This window comes from Bos indicus x Bos taurus, chromosome 25 (genome assembly GCF_003369695.1).
Source record: "Bos indicus x Bos taurus breed Angus x Brahman F1 hybrid chromosome 25, Bos_hybrid_MaternalHap_v2.0, whole genome shotgun sequence".
Classification (NCBI taxonomy): domain Eukaryota; kingdom Metazoa; phylum Chordata; class Mammalia; order Artiodactyla; family Bovidae; genus Bos; species Bos indicus x Bos taurus.
In genome coordinates this window covers 14,036,065-14,060,952 of record NC_040100.1, presented here as the reverse complement: position 1 = coordinate 14,060,952, position 24,888 = coordinate 14,036,065, and the positions used below count along the sequence as shown (strand labels likewise).

The window sequence follows — 24,888 nt, the reverse complement described above, 5'->3', positions numbered from 1 at the left end:
GCTGGCTCAAGAGGTGAGCTTAAGGTACCCCTTTGTACATTCATTCATTGGTAAATTATGCACATTAGATAAGTAAGGGGGTTTTGGATGAAAGGCTTAATTTTTGGTATTTTCGTGTCTGTATAGCAAGCACCGAATACCCTTCTTCCCGGCTCTTCTTGCCATCATTCCAGATTCACTTTCTTGTGAGTCACACATGAGGTAAAGTGCTGTACACTCAGTCTCATCTTGTCACTAACAAGCTTTCCAGGGAGGAAGCTTTATAGGCTTACTTCAAGGACTGAGTCACCTTCTAATGAGTCTGGTTTTGCTTTTTGGTTTTTGTGTGGGTTTATTTTTTTTTTTTTTTGCGGAGCCAAGCTTAGGTACAGGGAGATTGTTACTGGTAGATTAAAGACAGTCTGAACATCCCTCGACTATAAAAGCATATGTATTTGGACAGTTAATTCCCCAGGAAGGGAGCCTTTACCATTTAACATCTGGGGCTTGAACTTGTGAATTGTCACGAGTAATATTTCTGGAGAAATAGATCTATAGGACTTATTGATTTTAGAGTTGTGTGGTTTCTGGCTGCCCTGTTATTCGTTTCACATTGGCTTTGTCTCAGTGGTTTTGTATTAATAAGATGTGCTTTGGGTATATCCAGATGTCCTTCTCGTTCATCCTCTGCACATTCCCAGTGTTTCTGTCTGTGTCTGCTGCAGAATGATGGAGAGGTGGTTGCCTGAGGGAACTTTGTCAGAGATTTTACTTCTCTGTCAATATCCTCAGACTTTTAAGTCGAAGGGCTGCTTAGGTGACTTGGGTCTGTGTATGCCACCCTGGTGTAGGCCTTCACAAAATCTTCTGCTTATCGATTTGCATAACATTGTTTCTCTGACTTCCGCTTATTCTTATGTAGATAGGCTACCTCTCTCACTTACCTTGTGATAGCGGCCCCATAATTTTGTACTCACACCTTTCTTCCCACAGAAGTCTTCAGTTAAGTTCAGTTCAGTCACTCAGTCGTGTCCGACTCTTTGCGACCCCATGGATTGCAGCATGCCAGGCCTCCCTGTCCATCACCAACTCCCAGAGTTTACTTGAACTCATGTCCATTGAGTTGGTGATGCCATCCAAACATCTCATCCTCTGTTGTCCCCTTCTCCTCCTGCCTTTAATGTTTCCCAGCATCAGGGTCTTTTCAAATGAGTCAGTTATTCGCATCAGGTGGCCAAAGGATTGGAATTTCAGCTTCAGCATCAGTCCTTCCAATGAATATTCAGGACTGATTTCCTTTAGGATGGACTGGTTGGATCTCCTTGCAGTCCAAGGGACTCTGAAGTCCTCTCCAACACCACAGTTCAAAAGCATCAATTCGTCCGTGCTCAGCTTTATAGAAATCTTAGCATTTTGTTTATTCTCTTTCATTGTTTTGGTTTCGTCTTGAGCTCTTTACATTCTGTCTCTCCTGGTAATCGTCTTTTTTCCCTCTCATTGGTTCTTGTTTCTTCCCTTTTCCTTGCATTCCCATGTTTTATTGATCAATTTCTGTGATTGTGGCTCTCAGGTGTCAACTTAAAAAAAAAGCATAACGTGAGAGTTTTGAGTTAAGTTTTATGTGGAGTAAAATGAGGACTGCAGCTTGGGAGACAGCATTTCAGATAGCTCTGAGAAACTGCTCCAAAGAGATGGGGGGAAGGTAAGTATATATGTGATTTTGGTGAAGGGGGAGTACATGCAATCAAGCACGTATTTTTTTTAGAAGGTTTCTGCCAGTCATGAGGAGCAGACATCACCATGAAGGATTTTAGTGCTTTTCTGGATGTGAGGAGGTGCAAGAATTGGGCACATAAAATCAGCTCCTGAAAATAATCAAACTATCTGAAGACCTGTCATGCCAATTGTTCCTCTAGCACAGAGTGCCTCATTTCTGCTCTCTGCTCTGAACTCCTTTCATAGGGTGTTGAAAATCAGCTGCTGCAGTAGCACATGATTTAATCCTTGTAGAGGTAGATGGCAAGTGCCAATGGCAAGTGTCAGTTTGTAGTTGACACAGGGCACTAGTCGTTTTTACACTGTAAGAACAGTCCTGTTCAAAATGCCAAGAGAGCTTTATTTCTTCCATTCTGTTCTAACCTCCAAAAGATGGAAAAACACGGCTCCGTATTACTCATTTGCTTTTCCGGTGTGTAAATACTACTGCCTTTTAAAAAAAATCCTCTTGTGGGGTTTGTTTTTCCCTGCTCTTATTTACGTACAGTTTCTCTTTATACAGCTGCCAGTGCTCTTAGTCTCTTCTGTGTTTGCATTTTGCGCTCCTCAGCTTCCTCTTCTTGCTGTTTTTCAAGAGATGGACTTACAGTTCCCCTTTGACCGTACTTCCACTATGCAGTACGCTCCATGTCTGCCAGTTTCGCATCCTCAGATTCAACCAACTGCAGAGCAAAAACGTTTGGGGAAGACAAAAAATTCCAGAGTTTCAAAAAGGAAAACTTAAATTTGCCTTGCAACTGTTTATATCGCATTTACATGGTATTTCCAACTATTTACATAATATATACATTGTATTAGGTATTATAAGTACTCTAGAAATGATTTAAGATGTACAGGAGGATGTGCATGCGTTATATGCAAATACTGTGCCATTTTATATTAGAGATTTGAGCATCTGAAGATTTGGATATCTGCAGTTGTCCTAGAACCAACCCATGAATATTGAGTGTTGACTATACGCGTACATTATAATGTGATTTTGTGTGTGTGTGTGTGTACATGTATGTGTATATATATAACATTTTTAAAATTATGTGTGATTTCACCTTCCTTCTACTCTTTCACACAAGCAACATCTTCCTTCATATTAACTATGTTACTAGGAGGATGTCAAGCCGTTTTTTTTCCCTCTTTGCTATAATAAGTAACACGGAGGTCCATGACTCTTCAAATTCAGGCCACATTCTGTCTCATATTCAAGTTGATTTGCCTGGTCTTCGAGGCTCAGCCGAACCTAAGGCAAATCTTTTTCTACTTCCTTTACCAGATTTCTGGTTTTTGAGCAGAGAATTTTGTTTGAAGGATCTGTTTAAGGATAATTAAGATCAGGCATATGAAGAAACTTTTAAACTGATCCATTCTCATCTACTGTTAATATGAAAAAGTGTGTGTGTGTGCAGGTTTTCTGACCCCACAACTTTTCTTGTATTTCCTTCTCAGATTTTTGTATTTCTCTGGTGTATATGTATTTATGTCATTAATACTGTAGTATGTGTACAATTTTGTTTTTAGCTTTTTAAAATTTCGATGCTGTTACATAAAAATTACCCCTTATTATTAAATTTTCTTTTAAAACAGTTATTCTCAATAGGAGCAAAGGTACAAAAGAAAAACAGGTCTCCCACCCGCTTCCTTCCCTTTTTCTGAGAATCACATCTGTATGGAACTCTCTTACTGTTAGGAGTGTGTTTCTCTGCCATGTTCAGATTCATAACCGGTGTTCTGAAATAATCATCTTTAGTGTTAAACAGCTGTATCATAAATCATCTAGCTGTTTCTTGGGATTGAGATATTTATAGTATCTCATTATTACAAATAAAGCTGGAATGAACCTTCTTATTCATCAGTATTTGTCCACAAATTTTATCATTTCCAAAGGCTTACATCTTTAGAAATGTAGTTATTGGATCAACAGATTTGAGTATTTTTCAGAGACTTTAATTATGTTGCCATGCTACTTCCCAAAATGTTTGTAGTGAATTATGCTTTTAACCGTCAGTGAATGAATTTCTCTGTCTTGCTACACTCTAGGCAGCAGTGAATATTGCTATTTAAAAAAAATCGTTGCCAATCTGATAAGCCAAAATGGTACCTCATTACTGCTTCAATTTGCATTTCTTTGATTACTGGTAACTCAGAGCCATGTTTTAGGAGACCATTTTATCTTGTTTTGACACACAGCCTCAGCTCAAGTTTGTCTTGAATTGCAACTGTCAAGATAAATTGTTGAAATTAAGAACTGTAGTCCTGGGATATAATAACCTCATCTAGAATACGTAGCACTGCAAGATGCCTAATTAGAGGGAACAGAACTAACTCATAACTATATATTTTTAAACCTTTTTAGTATGGATTTTTAAAACATTCAAGTGAGGTGAGAATAATATAGGGAATTCCTATGTAACCATGATCTTAGCTGTCATTTTTCACCTCTCCTTCTGAGACTCATAATGTGTATGTTAAACACTTTAATCCTTTCCAGTATTCTTGCCTGGAGAATTCCATGGACAGAGGAGCCTGGCAGGCTGCAGTGTGTGGGGTCACACAGAGTCGAACATGACTGAGCAACTAACACTTTCACAGGTGTTTAAAGTGGAATGTAAATAAGCCTACAACCCTTCTGATCCTTATAAGTAAGCACTACTAATGGCTTGATGTGTTTCCTTTAGGATTTCTTTTCCTGTTGGATTTTCTTCACTGAGTCTTATAAAACTGTCCTTGCCATCTTTCCTTGATCTACATTTTCAATCATTCATAAAAGTTTAAATTAGTTGGTTACTTAGTTAATTTATTTTGGGAATAATTCTATAATAGTTTTCCTTCTTATCTTTGAATATGAAGAAGACTTCACTTAGCTAGATCATAAGTTATATCTTTGAATTTATTTTCTACTTTTTTGCTTTATTTGACCTATCAGATTGACACATTTTGTTTTGACTCCCATAAACAGTATCAGACTTAATTAAGGGACTTCCCTGGTGGTCCAGTGATTAAGGTTCTGTGCTTCTAATGCAGGAGGCCTGGGTTCAATTCTTGGTCAGGGGACTAGCTCCCGCATGCCACAACTGAGAGCTCGCACACCACGACTAAAGATCCTGCATGTGGCGGCTAAGACCTGGCACGGTCAGATGAAACCAAACCAAAGCAAAAAGCAGAAAAGTAACTCTTGGTTAATTAAAGCCATTTTAAGGATAGGTATGCTTTCTAAGGTCTTTAAAAGAATCATTGTCCAGTTTCTAGTATTGGTGAACACATATTCCTTTGATTTAAAAAACAATGGTTGTCAGTGAGGGGTTGTTTCAATTTTAAGGTGTTTTTTGTTTTAAGGAGTTCAGAATCATTTTTTTGACAAGCATGGTATGATGGCTTGTGGAGCCAGGCAGGAGTGTTGAAGTCTTGTCTTGATGGTTTCCTGGCTCCTCTCCTCTTTTGGTGTTAACCACTGTTGCTAATTTCGTTTCTGACTTGAGTTTGTTCATTTACTAGAATAGAATGTAGCTTATACAACAGTTGACACTGTGGTTGCTTCGTTCACTGCTGTATCTCCCGCACCTAGTGTAACACCTGGTGACTGTTGTTGAGTTGCTATCTGTGTGATCAAATGAACAGATCTATGTAACTGCTGCTGTGGTGGTAGCCGAAATGTATTCATCGTTTTCTCTCTGCGGGGGCTGTGTTCTAGGTTCTTTGTTTTAGTCCTTCTAATTTAACAATAATACTATGAGGTACAGATACTGTTACTCTTCCCTTTTTTACAGAGGGGCAAAGAGCTCACCTGGAAAATCCCATGGACGGAGGAGCCTGGTAGGCTGCAGTCCACGGGGTCGCAAAGAGTCGGACACGACTGAGCAACTTCACTCACAAAGAGCTCACCTAAGCTCACACAGCTGACTCAGTAGCTTCATTGCTACTGTGTACTCTTTTCCTCATTTTATACTTTTTTCCTCTTTTCTTCACTCAGGCCTTTTCTGCTTTGTACTTGATTCTTTATACCGCCTGCCTGCCTATGCAGTTCCCTTTGATAAGCATTTAACATTTACCTTTGGAATTTCAACCTCAATTTTTACTTCATGTGTTTTCAGTCCATGTATTGCTTCCCTCTAAGAAACATAATAAGTTGAAACTCAAATTTAAAATCTGTCACAAAAATCTGATCTAAAGTCTAGAGGTGAACATCTAGGTCTCTCGCTGCACAGTCCAGCTGCACGTTTGTTGGGATATAACTTTCCGATCACCCCACCCCCCATTTATTGTGTGTGTTCTCACCACTAGGGGAGAAGAATCTTAGACGCTTAAATTAAACAAATGCATGTCATGTTGAGGTTTGGCAGAAACCAACTCAATATTGTAGAGCAATTATCCTTCAATTAAAAATGAATAAATTTAATGATTAAAAAACCCCAGAAATACATGAAATTATAATGTGCCAACTACTTGACTTTTTTTTTTTAACAACTCACATTGTGACATTTCACAGATCACATTGTAGCTTGAACAGAAAGTAGCTAAACTTTTTGCCTAACTGGATACTTTTCATCTTCATTTTTATTATATTCCATATTATATTCCATTCAGTTCAGTTTAGTCACTCATTCGTGTCTGACTCTTTGCGACTCCATGGACTGCAGCACACCAGGCTTCTCTGTCCATCACCAACTCCTGGAACTCGCTCAGACTCACGTCCATCAAGTTGATAATGCCATCCAGCCATCTTATCTTCTATCGTCCTCTTCTTCTCCTTCCTTCAGTCTTTCCCAGCATCAGGATCTTTTCCAATGAGTCAGTTCTTTGCATCAGGTGGCCAAAGTATTGGAGTTTCAGCTTCAGCATCCATAGTATTGGGTTGGCCAAGAAGTTCATTTGGGTTTTTCCATAAGATGTAATGAAAAAACCCGAATGTACCTTTTGACTGACCCAATATCACACCATCCATATCCCCTACTACAGAATATGACACATTCAGAAAATCCTGCAGTAATAACCAATCCAGAACCTATACAAATTAAATTTGCTAATTAATTCCCCAAATTGGGGAAAAAATATTTTTTATTTGAATTATATTACTACACTCCAGTGTGTACTCCAGTTTTCCCTCTCTCTCCTGTTTTTTTTTTAATCTAAAAGGATAATATAAAGTATTAAGTATGTCCTCTGCAAAGGCAATGCCAGCTCTCACCTCTCAAGCATCATCTGTACTCAGTTTTTGTTTTAATTTGATCTAACTGGAGTGTAACTCCACTTTCTTCTGTAGACTTTAGGAACTGCTTTAACTAACTTTACATAGACTTTAAAGTCTCCAAAACTGTCCCATTGAGCAGGCTCCCTACAGACACAGTGAAACCCAGAATGTGAATCTGATCATTTGAAATAAAATCTAATGACTTTCCTGTTTTTGTAACCCCATAGTAGTGCTTTTCTTTGTCTTTAATCATCTGAACATTAGTATGCTATAGATAAAACGTAAATGTACTAAAATCAGTTCCTTCTGTTGATCAAAAGATATGCAGAAAGTAAAAAGGAAAGCCTTAAAGCAGATGAAAATATTTCTGATACAATTTTAACAGAGTTCTTATAGCCAGGATATATAAAGAATTTGAAAAACCCAGTAGTAAAAAGACCATTATCCCCATAGAGAAATATTCAGGACACTCGAACAAATATTTCTCAAAAGTAGAGATCAGAATGGCCAAAACATACTCAACTTCATCAGTAAACAGACAGATACAAAATAGAACAGCACAGAAATGGCTGAAGTTTTAAAAGACTACCAACAAGAGTTGCTAAAGATGAGAAGTAGCCGGAACTCTGATCCACTCCAAGTGGATGTGTGGTCAAATGCCCTTGAAAACCAGTCTGGCAAAATACGTGTGCTTCCTGTGATCCAGCATTTCCACTCTTAGGAACATCAAAGAAATGTGTCCATCAGGAGTCAGGTACAGTAACACTCTTTGCATTGGTGTTTTGTAAGAGACCATGCTGGGAAAACAACCAACCAACCAACCACTTTCACTAGTAGTTAATATTTTCCTATACTGGAGTACTAAACAGCAGTAAAAATGTATCTGAAGCCAGAATCACCATCAAATTCAGTGAATGACATTCAGTGAAAGAAGCAGACATAGAAGAATACGTGTCATAGTAGCATTTCATAAAATTCTCTAAAGCAGAAAAAGCTGAACTCTAGTGTTATGAGAGATAACAGCATTGCTTTTCTTTTAATTTTTATTGGAGTATAGTTGATTTACAGTGTTGGGTTATTTTCAAGTGTACAGCAAAGTGAATCAGTTTTATATATATTATATTTAAAATATATTTATATATAAATATAGAAAATATATAAATAATGTATTTATATCTAATTTAGATGTTTATTATATATTTATATAAATATATAAAATTTATATTGTATATATATTTATATATTTCTTTTCCCACATAGGCCATTATAGAGTATTGAGTAGAGAGATCCCTGTGCTATACAGTAGGTCCTTATTAGTTACTATTTTATATATAGTGTTGTGTATACATCAATCCCAATCTTCCAACTTATCCTCCCTCCACCCCTAGGAACCATAAATTTTCAGCATTGTTTTATAACAGCTAAAAGGTAGAAATAATCTAGATGTCTATCAGTGGGGATATGGCTGAATGAATTATTGTATACTCATGTAATGGAATGTTAGATAACAAAATGAGCAGATCCCAACATACAGCAACATGGATGAACTGTATAAACACCATGTTGTGTGAGAGAAGCAAGACACAAAAGAATATATAGTTCTTTGTATATACATTTCAAACATAGGCACAAGTCTAATGTTGAAGTCAGAATATCAGATAGCTTTAGGGTGAAGGGAATGGATGGTGCTGGGTGGGTGATGGATATTTCTTTGTGTTAATCCCTTGGGTGATACATTTGTGTTTTATGTACATTTCTCTTTGCATGATTTATTTCGCAATTTGAGAAGGTTTAGCAATGAGAGATAGAGTCTGCCTTGGATTCTTTCTGCTTGGGTTCATTTCCGAGCTCTGCTGCTTTCCAACTGTGTAGCTTTGGGAAATTTATTTAGCAGCCCTGGGCCTCAGTTTCATATCTATAATGTGAAGATAATAAACCTATTTTATAAGATTTGTTGCAAAGAAGAGACAAATATTGGAATCTTTGCTAAGATATTAAACACAACAACAGCTGGCACATAGTAAGGGCTGACTCATTGCCAACTCCTGCTATTGTTTTTGTTGGTATCATTGCTAGTTTATTTGTTGAAAAGAATTTTTAACTCCCATTGGAATTACATTATATTTAGAAATCTCTCATGGCTCTCCATATAGGCTAATTTTTTGTTATGGTCTCAGAAAAGTTTACTTTTTTCACTGTCCATGTTATTTCATAAATAATCAAGTATTTTATAGTTGTATTTTGTAAAGTAGAATTTGTGTTTTGTAATATATATGTATATGCTATATAGATATATGTATATATAGTATATATATGGCATATAATAGCTAATACGTATTATGACTTACTGCTGCCAGCATGGTTCTAAGCATTATGTAGTAGTGAAAGTCGTTCAGTCATGTTTGACTCTTTGCTACCCCATGGACTATACAGTCCATGGAATTCTATGGGCCAGTATACTGGAGTGGGTAGCCGTTCCCTTCTCCAGGGCATCTTCCCAATCCAGGGATCAAACCCAGGTCTCCTGCGTTGCAGGCAGATTCTTTACCAGCTGAGCCACCAGGGAAGCCCAAGCCTTATGTAGATGAACACTTGCAGTCCTGTGCAAAACCTGCATTTTACGCAGGGAGGAACTGAGAGAGTTTAAGATGGCTAGTATGTGGTCTGAGATTCAGTCTGGCCTGGCTTCCCTGATAGCTCAGTTGGTAAAGAATCCGCCTGCAATGCATGAGACTTGGGTTCAATCCTTGGGTTGTGAATATCCCCTGGAGAAGGGAAAGGCTACCCACTCCAGTATTCTGGCCTGGAGAATTCTATGGACTGTATAGTCCATGGAGTCGCAAAGAGCCGGACCAACTTTCACTTTCAGAGTCCACATCTATCCTACCACTCTATGCTTGGAAAGCTGCTCATTTTTCTATTTTTATTTGGCCACTGGCCAATTTGACTTAATCTGATTTTTAGTTGATTTTCTTAGGTTTCCAGGAAGCCACCTATATCATTTGCAAGTACGTTTTTTTTGTATACTATTCAATTAGTCTTGTTCTTGCCTTATTGCTTTGATTTTAACTTTCAGAAAAGTGTTTATAAAGATAATACAGTGGACATTCTGCTGTTAGTCGGATTAAATGGAAATACCTCTGTTTTTTACATCTGTAAGAATGACATGGACTGTTGACTCAAGGGTGTTTTCTTTGTTAATGGTATGTTTTTTAATTTTTGAGTTTACCAAATGGTTTTTCAGTTGTTCATTCTGTTTTGTTTTAAAATCAGGGATGGACTTTAAACTATATCTATAAGATGACTGATTGATTTTTCTGTGTCACAATATTAATGTGATGAATTATATTAATACATAACCTAATATTGAATGGGCTTCCCTGGTGGCTCAGATGGTAAAGAATCCACCTGCAATACAGGAGACCCAGGTTCAATCCCTGGGTCAGGAGGATTCCCTGGAGAAGGAAATACCCACTCCAGTGTTCTTGCCTGGAGAATTCCATGGACAGAGGATCCTGGTGGGCTACAGTCCATGGGTTGCAAAGAGTCAGTCATGACTAAGTGACTTCACTAATACTGAATCATCTCTCCTTTTCTAGAATTTTTAACATAATGCTGAATTTCATTTGCTAAAATTTCGGTAAGATTTTTGCATGTATAAATGCAAGTGAGATTGGCCTGCAGTTCTCTACCATTTTTGTTAGGTTTTGGCATTGGGTGAATTCTAGCTATGTAAAGGGAATCTGGAAGATGTGTGTCTTTTCATGCTTTATATACTGTATTTTAAAAATAAGTTTTGAGTGCATTTTCTAACGTGGCCGCCTAATGATATTCATCTCTTCATCTCTTGGTTATCTTCAGATACAAGCAAAAGTAGAGAGAGAGATTGGTATCTTTTAATTGAAGTATAGTTGATGTGCAATATTTTGTGAGTTTCAGGTGTACAGTATAGCAATTTGCAAAAAGATTATACTCCATTTATAGTTATTATAAAATATTGGCTATATTCCCCTGTGCTGTACAATATATCCTTGTGGATTATTTTATACATAATAGTTTATATCTCTTAATCCCCTACCCCTATCTCCCTCCTCTACCCTTTCCTCTCCCCACTGGTAACCACTAATTTATTCTCTATATACGTTTCTGTTTTGTTATGTTCATTGGTTTGTTGTATTTTTTTTTTAGATTGCACATCTAAGTGATATCATTCATTGTTTGCCTCTCTCTGACTGCCTTATTTCACTTAGCATAACCTCTAAGTCCAACCATGGTGTTCCAAATGGCAAAATTTCATTATTTTTTATGGCTGAGTAATATTCTATTGTTTATGTATACCACATCTTTATCCATTCATCTTTTGGTGGACATTTAAGTTGCTTCCTTGTCTTGGGAATTGTAAATAAATTCTGCTGTGGACATTGGGGGCATGTAGAGATTGGTATCATTCTTTTCAGCTTTCATCTCATTTTGTCTTTCTCTTGAGTATAATGAACCTTGCTACTTAAAGCATGGTTTGAGGTTTAGCAGCATGGATACTGCCCAGGAACTTGCTCCAAATGGATGCAATCATGTGCATATAATCACAGGCACCAATCAACTTTGTGTACTCTACTCGTTAAAGGCAAGTCATAGGTTCTGCCCCCACTCTTGTTGTAGATTTTAAACTACCATTAATCATGTTGTTTTGAGATGTTTGAGTTAGTCCTTGAACTTTTCACAGTTTGTCTAGGGTCCTGGAAAGGAAAGTCAAAGGGTATAAAGTTTTTAAAGGCGTGCATAACTGTTGTCTAGTTGCTTTTCAGAAAATCAGTACCTTTTTTTTTACATGACAGACAAACAAATGGCAACATTGACAGTTCATCAGTGTGCCTTTTCTGCCAACTAGGGATCGTTAAATAATAAGAAAGCAGGAAAGAGGAAAAGTGTAAATTAAAAATCCTTATCATAAATACTTTGATTGATAATGGAGAGCCCGAAGGTTATTTGAATTCATTTTTGACAGTCTGAAACTATTTAGTCAATTCACTATTTCTGATCAAATGGAATTCAGTGTATTTGTTAAGAAACTTTTGGGTATCTTATCTAGTGTTAATGACTCAGACAGTAAAGAATCTGCCTGCAATGCAGGAGACCCAGGTTCGATACCTGGGTCAGGAAATCCCCTGGAGTAATGGCTACCCACTCCAGTACTCTTGTCTGGAGAATCTTATGGACAGAGGACCCTGGCGGGCTACAATCCTTGGGGTTGCAAAGAGTCAGACATGACTGAGTAACTAGCACTTATCTAGTGTTAGATACCGTTAGGGAGAGAAGAGAAATATACCAATATTTGTGCCTATAAGGCTTCTGGGAGTCTTATGATATTGTTTACATTTTTTTTCATCTTTCTACAAAATGTAAACTTCAATTTTTAAAAGTTCATACTGGATTTCACCTTGCCTGGGGTTTCTGTGGGTTGAAGAAATTTGAAAATCTTCCAAGGTGATAAAAACAAAGTTATCTTTTCCTGTCTTTTAGCAACAACGTACTGTCTACAGACTGACTCTAGTGAAGGCATGGAACGTGGATGAGCTCCAGGCCTATGCCGAGCTGGTGTCCCTGGGGAATCCTGACTTCATCGAGGTGAAGGTAAGCCCCTGGCGGCCAGTGCTGGGCACACTTCCCCTGGCACTTTGCTGGCCACGGTGGGGTTACAACCTTCTAAAACCCTACACGAGGTCCTGGATGTTTGATTTATTTATGCAAAAATATTAATCAAGATCCTGGCACTGTTCTAGCCACTGGGGATAAGAACAGTAAAGACCAAGCATTTGCTCTCATGTATAAAAAGCTTATATTTTAGCGAGCCATAGACTGTCAACAGAAAATAAATGTACTGTCCACTACATAGTAACTTTAATATGCGGAGAAGTAGAACACAGTTATAGTGAGTAATTGTTTGACATTTGAATAAACCTTAGCTATGGAAAACTTCAAATATATACAGAAGTAGAGAGACTGATGTAATGAACTCCCATCCATCCATTACCCAGCTTCAAAAATTACCAGCTCATGTTTCACCTGTACTCCTACCCATTTTCCTGCCCTTACCTATTATTTTCAAGCAAATCCTCACATTATACCATTACCTATAGCTGTTTCAGTGTGTATTTTTAAAAGATATGCACTCACTTTAAACACTTATTCAGAATACTGTTCTTACAACTAAATCGTTTTAATAGTAATTTCTTAAGTTTGGGGGCATATAAGATTTAAAACTTGACTGATTAACAGTTGAAATAGAGTTGATTTACAATATTGTATTAGTTTCAGGTATACAGCAAAGTAATTCAGTTATATATATTTTTTTCAGATTATTTTTTATTATAGGTTATTATAAGATATTGAATATAGTTCCCTGTGTTAGATAGTAAATCCTTGTTGCTTGTCTACTTTATGTATAGTAATGTTCATTGATTAATCCCATACTCCTAATTTACTCTTCCCTTTCCCCTTTGGTAATAACTAAGTTTGCTTTCTATGTCTGTGAGTCTGTTTCTATTTTGTATGTAGATTCATTTGTATTCTTTTCAAGATTCTTCACGTAAATGACCCCCTGTAACATTTGTCTTTTTTTGACTAGTATGATATTCTCTAGATGATCTGTGTTGCTGCATATGGTAATATTTTATTCTTTTTAATGCCTGAGTAATATTCCATTGTGTATATACATTATATCCTCTTAAACCAACTGTCTTGGTTATTTGAAAAGGGTAGTCGCTCAGTCGTGTCTGACTCCTTGCGACGCTATGGACTGTAGCCCACCAGGCTCCTGTGTGCATGAGATTCTCCAGGCCAGAATACTGGAGTGGGTTGCCATTTCCTTCTCCAGGGGGTCTTCCCGACCCAGGGATCGAACCTGGGTCTCCTGCATCACAGGCAGATGCTTTACCCTCTGAGCCACCAGGGAAGCTGGGGTTATTTGAAAATCTAGATCCAAATAAGGGTTAGAATTGGATTATTTCTGTCTTTAATTTATTTTAGTCTATTAGTTCTGCTAGTAATTAATTCCCCTAGTAATTTATTTTGTTGGAAAAAATGGGTCATTTATCCTGGTTAGTTCCCTGTATTTAAATTTTAGATTTTGCTCTATTACATATTCTTCTGCCCCATATATTTTCTTTGGGTTAGTAGTTAGATCAAAAGAAGATTGATCAGGGGGGTGTGTGTGTGTGTGTTTGCATTTCAAGACGATTTCATTGGTGACGATTTCTAGCAGGCGGTATTTAATGTCATATTTTTGCCCGTGTTTCTTTGGGATAAATACCTGTAAGTGGATTGATGTGTGAGAGGATACATGGATATGCTGTTTTGCTAGATACTATGGTTGGCTGTTTTAGATTTCGTAAGCAGGAAGGTTTTTTGAGGAGATTACTCTTTTAAAAATTGATACCTGAGTAGGAAGAAGCAACACAATATTCAAAGGCTTGGGGTCAGAGCATTCTGGGCAGATGACACAGCTAGTCTGCAAGAGGGCCTTTGTGACCTCTGGGGCGGTTGGAGTTGGCTGTGGTACAAGATGAATCAGAGAAGAGGGCTGGGGCCAGATTTTGTTAGGCCTTTTGCACAAGGATAACAGAATCAAATTTTACACTAAGTTTAATGATAAAACTTTTTTTTATACTTGGTGTACTTGGAAAGGATTTTAAAAGCTAGAGAGTGATGAGATCTGATTTATGATTTTAAAAGATCACCCTGCTGTTGCTGTGAGTTGGTTTACAAGGGCAGTAGTAGAAGTAGGTAGACCAGTAACAAAACTTTTGCCAAGCAAGAGGTGTGATGGCTTGGGGAAGGTCTTTGGTGATACAGTTGGAGAGGGGTGGGTGCTTCCGTGATGAATATTGAAAGTAGATCCAATCGAACTTATTAGATGATGTAGGAAATGACAGAACAAAAGGAATCAAAATAGTACCTGGGTTTTTGGCTTAAGCAACTGTGTGGATGTGGAACAATTTGCTGATGTGAAGAAGACCAATGGAGAAGAGAGGCCGATTTGGGGAGCGATTTCCTGAGTTTTGTGTTAGCCTGAGTAATTTGAGATAGCTTTTAAATATCTAAGTAAAGTCGCTCAGTTGTGTCCGACTCTTTGCGACCCTGTGGACTGTAGCCCACCAGGCTTCTCTGTCCATGGGATTCTCCAGGCAAGAATACTGGAGTGGGTTGCCATTTCCTTGTCCAGGGGATCTTCCTGATCCAGGGATTGAACCCAGGTCTCCTGCATTGCAGGCAGATGCTTTAACCTCTGAGCCACCAGGGAAGCCCTAAGTGTAGGTTCAAATAAGCCATAGGTTATATAAGCCTGGAGTCCTGGGGATGAGACAAGCCTGGCAATAATGACTTGGAAGTCGTCAGCATGAGACAGTAAGTAGTTAAAGCTGTAGAATATTAAGAGGCAGATAATATGCTAGGCTTTCATGGACAACTAAGAATATGCAAAAATGAGAGAAAGTGACCAGAAAATTCACCTAATCTCTCAGAGCTCCACTCTTCCATTCATGTTTATGAAGCTGGGTGCCCTCTGTCATGTCAAAGGATATTTCTTAGAGCTATCTTTTAGTAAGTTCAGCGTTCTGTATGACTGTCTTCTGGAGGGATGGGGAGGTTGGAGCAGATGAAATATTGCTATCTGAGTGTGTAGCAATCTCTAGTCAGGTCAAAGACACTTTTAAAATTGTTCTTAATTTCAAAAGGCTGCTCTTGGCAAGAACTCTAATGATGCAAAGATACAAACTACATCTTAAATATATGCCTTGGCTTAACAAAACCTTGCCAGTGTCAAGGATTAGTGGTGGTTTAATTGATGACTTAGCTATTAAAGAATGTTGCTTCAAATTATATTGCAGTAAAACATCTATTATTAAGCAACTTGGCTGGATCACACCATCACCTTTTTTTCTCCTTCCTTCTTTCTTTGCAGTCATGTTTTCTGTAATGAACAAGATATTTTATAATCTGAAAAGAATCAACCAGAATTATTTTTTAATGAAAGATGACCACTTTGTAAACAGTGTAATTCTCTGATGGGCATTTTGTATTTGGACAAACTATTGCTATAACTTGAAAACAGGTGAAGCCTTCTTGGGTGTAGCTGAGATGTTATAATGACAGTTTCTTTCAAACAAGATTTCCATTTTACTGTTTTATCCTTGCCTTTAACAAATATTTCTGTGCTCTCTCCACATGCCAGGCCTCGTCAAAGCACCATAGGTACAGATTTTGTGCCTAAATTTGGATATGCTGTTTGGGAAATGGATGTCTTGCTGAGCAAGGCCACATCTGCAGAAGTAAAATGAGCTACTTGGAGAGATTTTTTTTTTTTTTTGAAAAATTCTTGGAGAAGTGTGTAATCTAATCATGATGTAAAATGTCATATTTAAATTATAAAATATAGGGTAACAGAAAACAGTTTGTGTTGTACCAGGAGAAAGTATGTGATGGTCACTTGACTCTGTAATATCAAGTACCTGGGCCTTTTTTTAAAAAATTTTATTGATTGATTGATTTTTGGCTGTGCTGGGTCTTTGTTGCTGTGTGTGGGCTTTCTCCAGTTGTGGTGAGTGTGTGCAGCTCCATTAGAGACAGGATGTGGGTCTGAAGGCAGAAGACTAGGCCCTTTGACCTTTAGCAAACGGACGAATTAGGAAAAAATTCACACGCTGACACGGTGGTGCCTGGAGATTTATCTCTTACCTGTGAAGTGATGTGTTAGTCGCACAGTTGTGTCCAACTTTTTGTGACCCTACGGATTGTAGCCTGCCAGCCTACTCTGTGCATGGGATTTTCCAGGCAAGAATACTGGAGTGGGTAGCCATTCCTTCTCCAAAGTATCTTCCTGACATAGGGGTGAACCTGCATCTCCTGCACGGGCAGGCAGATTCTTTACCGTCTGAGCCACTAGGGAAGCCCATCCCGTATCTATCTCTTGGTAAAAAAAAAAAAAAGTCTCCCAGGGTCCAACCTTCAAAAGGAGTTAGTGTTAAAGCTTAATAGTACCTCAAGGTCACACGAATGCCCCAAAGATGTGAAGTTGATAATATAAGATGACCCTGGGATAGTGAAATACCTGGGGCTCTCAGATTCCATTCATATCCTTTCCCTGGATTTCCTGGATGTGTGTGTGAATGTGGAGGGTGTAGCCGTGTCTCTCATAGTCTCCAGTGGGGAAGATGTGTAAACTTTGCTGTATTCCTAAAAGGTACGGATGTCACCTGGGACAGATTGCTTACCTTCATTGAGCCTAAATTTCCTCAGTATTAAAATTAGACTAATAATTTCAATTTAATAGCTTTAGTTGAGAATTCTAGGGGGTAACTTATGCCTGGGGTCAATAACTGCTTAGATCACTTTCCATCAAGCATATTATTAAAAATGAATCGATAGAAGCTGCTTATTATATCGATTTTCTCTTTACTTTCACTTTTAGTCTCATAAAACCTCTCTCTGTTCCATTTCCTGTAAATTATCATGTATTTTGGGTTCATTAGGCTTAAATGGGCCTCTATTTGCTAGCCTGAGAAACTTAACCATTGTTATTTGCTTACTTGTTTAAGAAAATGTGTTTGGCGTTGTAAACATCTGCCTTATTGAGAAGCTTTCATAGCACAATCCATTTTGTAAATGAAATACTGTCTTTGTATTCTGTGCCTAGCACTGCACTTTGAGAGGAGTAAGTGCAATAATTATTTGTTGTCAAATGATTTAAAACCTTCTTCCCGTTAGCACTGTGACTCTCGACAGAGCTCAGTCCTGGCAGAATGCGCCTTGCAAAACAAATGACTTAGCATACCTCACCCTGTTTCTGCACACAAACGTTAAGGAATGTTGGTCATATCGGTCAGATTCCTTACAATTGTTAGTTGTTCAGGTATGCAGCAATACCTGAGCAGTGCTTTCAGTGGGTTCATAATCATTAAAGAGCAGAAAAGTCATGAGAGATATGAAGGAAATTTTGTATTAGAAAAGAGTTATGAAGTCTAATGTCATGGAAGAAATGTGTGACTTGGTCTTAGAACAGATTGGTTGAGGGTACAGAGAACAAGGTACAGTTTCTGCCCTTTGAGAGCTCAGGATTTAGACACATCTTTATGTGCGTTATCTGGTAAGAGATATGCACAAGACATGATAAATTTGGGATTAGATGGGATGGGGGTTTCTGGCAGAAGATCAAAAAAATGGTGGGAAAAAAAAATGGTGGCGATTTTAGCTGGGGAAAGACTGGATGCTGAGTCTAGTAAGAAGGCCTCAGGTGCTATGCTGAGAAATTTGGGCTGGTATTGGAGGAGGGTGCTGGCAGTGATTGAAGCATTTTTAAAACGGACATGTATTGCTGCAAAAAGTCACGAAGACAACATTTCTTCTGTTCTCAAAATGATCAGGGACAAAAGAATAATATCAGGAGCCTTTTGATACCCAGTCAGTATAATTAGAATTTCAAGAGCCAAAATACTGCTCTTCCCATAGACTTTGAATCCCCAGGTGAACTTTCTAAGCAGCCTGTAAAAAAGACCTACCTGGTGGCCCCCATCTCCTTGAGCAGAGTGGTCCCTCCAGAAGACACCAGTGTAATGTAATGGTGTGTGTGTGTGTGTGTGTGAGTCACTTAGTCGTGTCCTACTCTTTGCGACCCCATGAACTGTAGCCCACCAGGCTTCTCTGTCCTTGGGATTCTCCAGGCAAGAATACTAGAGTGGGTTGCCATTTCCTTCTCCAAATGTAATGCTGTGGGTTGTGCTTTTCACCACAAATATCAAGACACGTAAGTGGTCCTGCTCCTCGGGAACTTTCTTTGGGTCTGCCTGTCACTCCTCAGCCTGCAGATAACTCCTCAGCCGCCACATTCTTCCCATCTGTTTTCTTAAGGACGTTGTTTTTTCCAAGTTGTGAGGAAAGAACACGGTGGTGGTGATAAATGGAGTGGGGGTTGTGCTGGTAGGAGAAGGTGGCAGAGAGCTGTGGTCTGAGGGAAAAGGAGACATTTTGAGACAGTTCAGGGGCAAGTGTGATCAGGAATCAGGTCCAGGCGGTTCATAAGTAGACAGGAGTGTGGCGTGAAGTGAAGTAGCCCGTGCAGAGTGGGGAGCACCGGAGGGGCAGCTGCCAGAGACCAGCTCACTGGTGGGTGCTGTGCTCTGTCACACAGTCATGTCCGACTCTTTGCAACCCCATATATTGTAGCCCGCCAGGTTCCTCTGTCCATGGAATTCTCCAAGCAAGAATACTGGAATGGGTTGCCATGCCCTCCTCCAGGGGATCTTCCCAACCCAAGGATCAAACGCAGGTCTCCCTCATCGCAGGCAGATTCTTTACCATCTGAGCCACCAGGGAAGCCCCCGGTTCACTGGGGCCGGTTTCTACCTGTTGCAGTTGTGTCACGATGAAGGCTCGGGCTCTGTAGTTGGCTCAGGAAGTAACCCATACTGCCCACCTCTGAGGATTTTGTCTGGCTAGAGAGAGAATTTTTACACGAAAATACTTTGTTAATTTTAAGGTATCATGTGAACATATAGAGAAAGTGAAGGCCTAGTGATGACCTATGACAATCAGTCTTTCCTTTCCAAACCAAATCTTTCCTTAGCATATTGTGCTTTATTATTGCTGAATAATCAATGTTAAGTGAAAATGGCTCAGTCGTGTCCGACTCTTTGTGACCCCATAGGCTATACAGTCCATGAAATTCTCCAGTCCAGGATATTGGAGTGGTAGCCTTTCCCTTCTCCAGGGGATCTTCCTAACCCAGGGATCGAACCCAGGTCTCCCACATTGCAGGCAGAATTTTTACCAGCTGAGCTACGAGGGAAGCCCAAGAATACTGGAGTGGGTAACCTATCCCTTCTGCAGGGGATCTTCCCAACCCAGGAATCGAACCAAGGTCTCCTGCAAAGGTGATTCTTTACCAGCTGAATCTCAAAGGAAGCCCAAGAACAAGGCATAATCTGTGCCTCCTGGGAATCTTGTTTGATAACCACTACACCAGCGGCATGGCTAAATCAATTAAACTGTTTTCCAAAGCCATTGTCATGAATATAAGATCTTACCTAAAACCTCTGCTTCAGTGAATTAAGGTAAATATTAAAAATAAATTCCTCTGAATTAGCCCCTATCTGCTTGGTTATTCATATAATTCGTCCATCATAAACAGTATTTAAAGTGAAGTAAAGTTCATATTTATGGCTAATTTGACTTAGGAATAAATCATTTTCATGTGTGTTTAATACATTTGGGCAAGTTCAGTACAATTTTTCAACTATGCTTTTTTAAAGAGTTTTAAACTATTGTTTGCTTTTTTTATTCAGCTAAAATCCGAACTCAGTTTAATGAATTCTGTAAATCATTGGGTTAACAGAGAAGATTCTCTAGTTTATTGTAATTAAGCTGGGTTACCTCTAGTTTATGTTCAGCAAAGGTCATCTCAGTGTAGTATACAATAGTCTTTGAACAGCCATCTGGAGTGGAGGGTTTTGCAGAACTCATCTGAGTTTTTGGCCCCCTCCCAGCTCTGCCATCTGTAGGGTCACGATCACTCTGCTTTGCTCATTGTGAGCTTTTCATTTAATGTCATTCTACCCCCTCCAGTCTGTGCGTATGTGTGCAACTCAGAGAGAGCATCTTTTTTTATTTTATTCTTTACTTAGTAGCAACATATCTAGACTATTCAAATCTTTTTTTCAAGTAAGTTTGATTTCTTAGGTATTTAGAGAGCCTACAAAGTTAAGATATATTCCTTATTATTGAAAATTAGTCATTAATCACTTATCACTATGTAACTTACCAGTTAAAGAAATTAGTTATGGAACTTTTGGCTGTCAGGTAGAATTCAAGAGAGTTAAAAACCAATTTATCTTAATGCATTTGTACTGAATGAGAGAATCTCTATAGGGGTAGATACATGTATATATGTGTGTGTGTGTATGTGTATATGTGTGTGTGTGTATATATATATATATATATATATATATATATATATGTATATATATGTATTTCTACAAATGTATTTTCGTTTTGGCATGATTCTGTGTTTATATTGGGTTGGCCAAAAAGTTTGTTTGCGTTTTCCCATAACATCATATGAAAAACTTGAATGAACATTTTGGCCAACCCAATACACATCCACATACAACATATATTACAAAGTGGTCTCTTTAGAGAACAATTTGAAAGGAATCCCTATCTGGCCCTTTACAGAAAGTTTACCAGCCTCAGGTTTCCTTGATAGCTCAGTTGGTAAAGAATCTGCCTGCAGTGCAGGAGACCCTGGTTCGATTCCTGGATCGGGAAGATCTACTGGAGAAGGGATAGGCTACGCACTCCAGTATTCTTGGGCTTCTCTTGTGGTTCAGCTGGTAAAGAATCCACCTGCCATGTGGGAGACCTAGGTTTGATCCCTGGGTTGGGAAGATCCCCTGGAAAAGGGTATGGCTACCCACTCCAGTATTCTGGCTTGGAGAATTCCATGAAATGTACCATCCATGGGGTCACAGAGAGTTGGACATGACTGAGCGACTTCCACTATCTCACCAACCTCAAATCTAAACTTTACTTGAAAATGGGAGCTTATCTTATTTCCCCAGTCAATAAATTATTCATTGAATTTTTGTGGGTGTCAGCTATGCCTCCATTATTATAATCCCATGACAGTCAATTTCTTATACTGCATGAGTGAATCTGATTGGAAAGGTACTGATTGAATTGGTTGAAAAGTATTATTGTGAGTAGACTGTGCAGATGGCGATGTAGCACAAAGCACAGGTACCCAAGCCCCCAGCTTTGTCAAAGTGCAGAGAGCCTTGGCCTGGGAGCCCTAGTGCTATTTTTGTCACTTGCTACTTGTATGAGCTTCTAAGCAAATTTTATCATCTTTGTATTACTTTTTCTTCACTTTAAAATATGGATTGGATTGGCTTGGATTGGTTTGAAAGTGTGTTAGTCGCTCAGTCATGTCTGATCTCTTTATGACCCCATGGACTGTAGCCCACCAGGTTCTTCTGTCCGTGGAATTCTCCACATAAGAATACTAGAGTGGGTAGACATTCCCTTCTCCAAGGGATCTCCCCAGCCCAGAGATTGAACCCGGGTCTCCTGCATTGCAGGCAGATTCTTTACCGTCTGAGCCACCGGGAAGCCCTGGATTGGTTTGTTGGATGACCTCTAGAAGCGTGTCTGGGTCTGAAGCTCTTACTCTGTGACATTTGAATAGGCCTGTAACTGTCTCTGTTTCCACAGGGTGTTACCTACTGTGGAGAGAGTTCAGCGAGCAGTCTTACCATGGCCAACGTGCCCTGGCACGAGGAGGTGGTGCGCTTTGTCTGTGAGTTGGTGGATCTGATCCCCGACTATGAAGTCGCTTGTGAACACGAGCATTCCAACTGTCTACTAATAGCTCACAAGAAGGTAAGAACAGCTCAGGTATGCGTTCTTCCATCACCCTTGTCCTTCTTGCTCCCTTCTTCTCTTTTCTCTTTATTTTTCCCTTCACCTTATTATAGTGAAATAATAAGTGAATAATAATAATATAATAATATAGTGAAACAATTCTACTTGTTTGCTACCTTTCCTATAATGAACTTTAGGAAAACCCTGAATTCTGTCTGTTGGACTCATAAACCCCCTTTTCTGTGTGAGATTGCTTCATTTTCAGCCCTCACTCAGGCACTTGAAGTGCCTTCTGGCTTGTAATTGGCACATCCTGAGAAACAAAACAAAACACCCTTGTAATAACCTCTAGTCCTTTACCTAGAATGACAAGGGAAAGCTAAAATAGTAAACAACCCTCGTATGATAGTTTTTGACTGTCAGAAGAAATATTGAGGTGTTTATCAAATTTTAGATCACTTTGAATCCTGGCCTCCACAGAAATGTTTCTGGGATTTTAGTTTTCCTTTTTCCTCTTTAGTGTTTTTAGTACACAGAAAAAGTACCTAAATTTAATGTATTTTTTAAAGTAAATAATGCCTAGCAAAGGAAAAATTCAGTTTTTGGTAGAGGCAGGCTCTTAAAAAGAAATAAAATACCCAATCAGAAGTCCAGTGTTAGAGTAGCAATCATACTGATATGCCCTTACTGAAATGTGTATACAGAAATAGTGTCTTGGGTTTGATTCAGAATGGTATTAGGTGAGAAGTGTGTGGGTGTGTTGGTGGGTTGGGGGCTTTTGAGGATAACTGATGGATACATAGAGGCTCATTTTACTTCTCTGCTTAGTTTTCTGTTCATTCTCTCCTTTTTTAAAAAAAGTGGACATGGTTGAACCTTGAAAACGTTATTCTAGATGCAAAATGGACACAAAAGGCCACATGATATATGATTCTGTTTATATGAAATGTCCAGACAGATCAATCCTTAGAGTCAGAACGTGGTTTAGTGGTTGATGGGGGCTGGGGGAAGAGCAGGTCGGAAGGTGACTGCTAATAGGTATGGGATTTCTTTTTGGATGATGAAAATGCTGTGGAATTACATAGTGGTGTTGGATGCACAACTCTGTGGCTGTACGAAAACCCACCGAATTGTATACTTTAAAAGTTGAATTTTATGGTTTCTGAATTATATCACAATAAGGATAAATTAATACCCAAAAGGTAATAAAGAATGGGCTTACCTTTTCTTATAAAAATGTTTTTTATGTGAGTCAAGTCAGGCTTCATTAATTCGAACTTGAGTCTCACTTTTTCCTCCCCACAACCTAAGTGGCTTCCAGAACAGCTTCATAGGTTAATGATATTTAATAATATTAGAAGCGCTCAATTAAAATGTCACTTGATCTAGGCTCAAACAAACAGGAGGTTAAAAGGCCCTCATGTCTTAGTCGCAGTGAGGTTATAAATATCTGACCTAATGATCTGTCAGACTTAAATATTTGGACAGAAGAATGTGTTCTGGGAGCATCGGGGAACAAAGAAATAAAAGCCGCCTAGTATTTGAAATGTTCATTAAAGTAGCTGCAAAGACAACTTACAAAGTAAATCTTAAAAAATTAAAGCCAAGAAACAGAATTTTATTTTCTGTCTTTTTAATTACTGTTCTTTTTCAGGTAAGATAGTACCTTTAAAAAAATTACTTGATTGGAGGGGCAGTGCCCTGGAAATAGTCCTGACAATGGTGGCAAAGTTCTCTCTTCCTCCCTTAAGTCTGGTCTTCACACCATAGCCAAAGAAGTCTTTGTAGAATGTAGATCTCTTGCTGCCTTTGATTGACCTCCCATTGCTTTTAGTATGAAAACCAAAATCCTGTAACGTGGCCCCAGCGTCCTGTGTGACCAGTCTCTGTCTGCCTCTCCAGCTTCTTCTGGAACCCCTCTTCCTTCCCTTTCTGCACTTTTTTCCTTTTCTCAGCCTTAGTAGGTCTTAGTTTTGCTCCAGGTAGGCTGGGGATTGTATACTTTTTCTATTCTTCTAGTGGATGTACTAAAGATTACTATTAACATGCGTTCTGTACGCAATTATTTTGAACTGCTGTCCTATGTCCTATATTGCCTGATTGTTTTCTTCGCTCCTCCACTCAATTAAGCCTCTCTAAACTTCATCTCGAAACTGACACTAATAATACTGACTTTAGATGTTATTGTTAAGATTAAAGTTAATATATTTGAAGTACTCAGAAGGGAACCTAAAATAAAATCAGCAGTTCGTAAATAGTAGTTGTTACTGATGCTTTTATTGGCCTGCGCCTATCCACAGGGAGCCCTCAGAAGATGGCCAAGCAAATTACTGAAATTCAGTGTGATAAATGCAACAACAGACATAGGTACAAAGTACACGCCAGGCAGAAGAGAGATTGACCTTCGTTATTTTCCTAAATGTGTGTTGAATATCCAGGTGTGTCAGGCATTGTGCTGACATAAAGACGAGTTTAAAAAAAAAGATCCCTGCCTTCAAGAATGGTCTACCAAAAAAAGACAAACATCTAAACAAATAAATGCC

At 38.7% G+C, this 24,888-nt stretch overlaps 1 protein-coding gene and 1 non-coding gene across 3 annotated transcripts in view; one reads left to right on the top strand and one right to left on the bottom strand.

The window, feature by feature from the left end:
* LOC113883197 (S-adenosyl-L-methionine-dependent tRNA 4-demethylwyosine synthase) overlaps nt 1–24,888 on the top strand; it is a 146,031-nt gene that overhangs the window by 102,199 nt on the left and 18,944 nt on the right. For both annotated transcript variants that reach the window (XM_027526646.1, XM_027526647.1), the window contains 2 exons: nt 12,455–12,565; nt 22,196–22,363. In XM_027526646.1, coding sequence (XP_027382447.1) covers nt 12,455–12,565; nt 22,196–22,363 — 279 coding nt within the window. The remainder of the gene's footprint in view (nt 1–12,454; nt 12,566–22,195; nt 22,364–24,888) is intronic.
* Nucleotides 13,815–13,886, bottom strand: TRNAH-GUG. The gene has a single exon. It is a non-coding gene; the product is annotated as a tRNA-His (tRNA).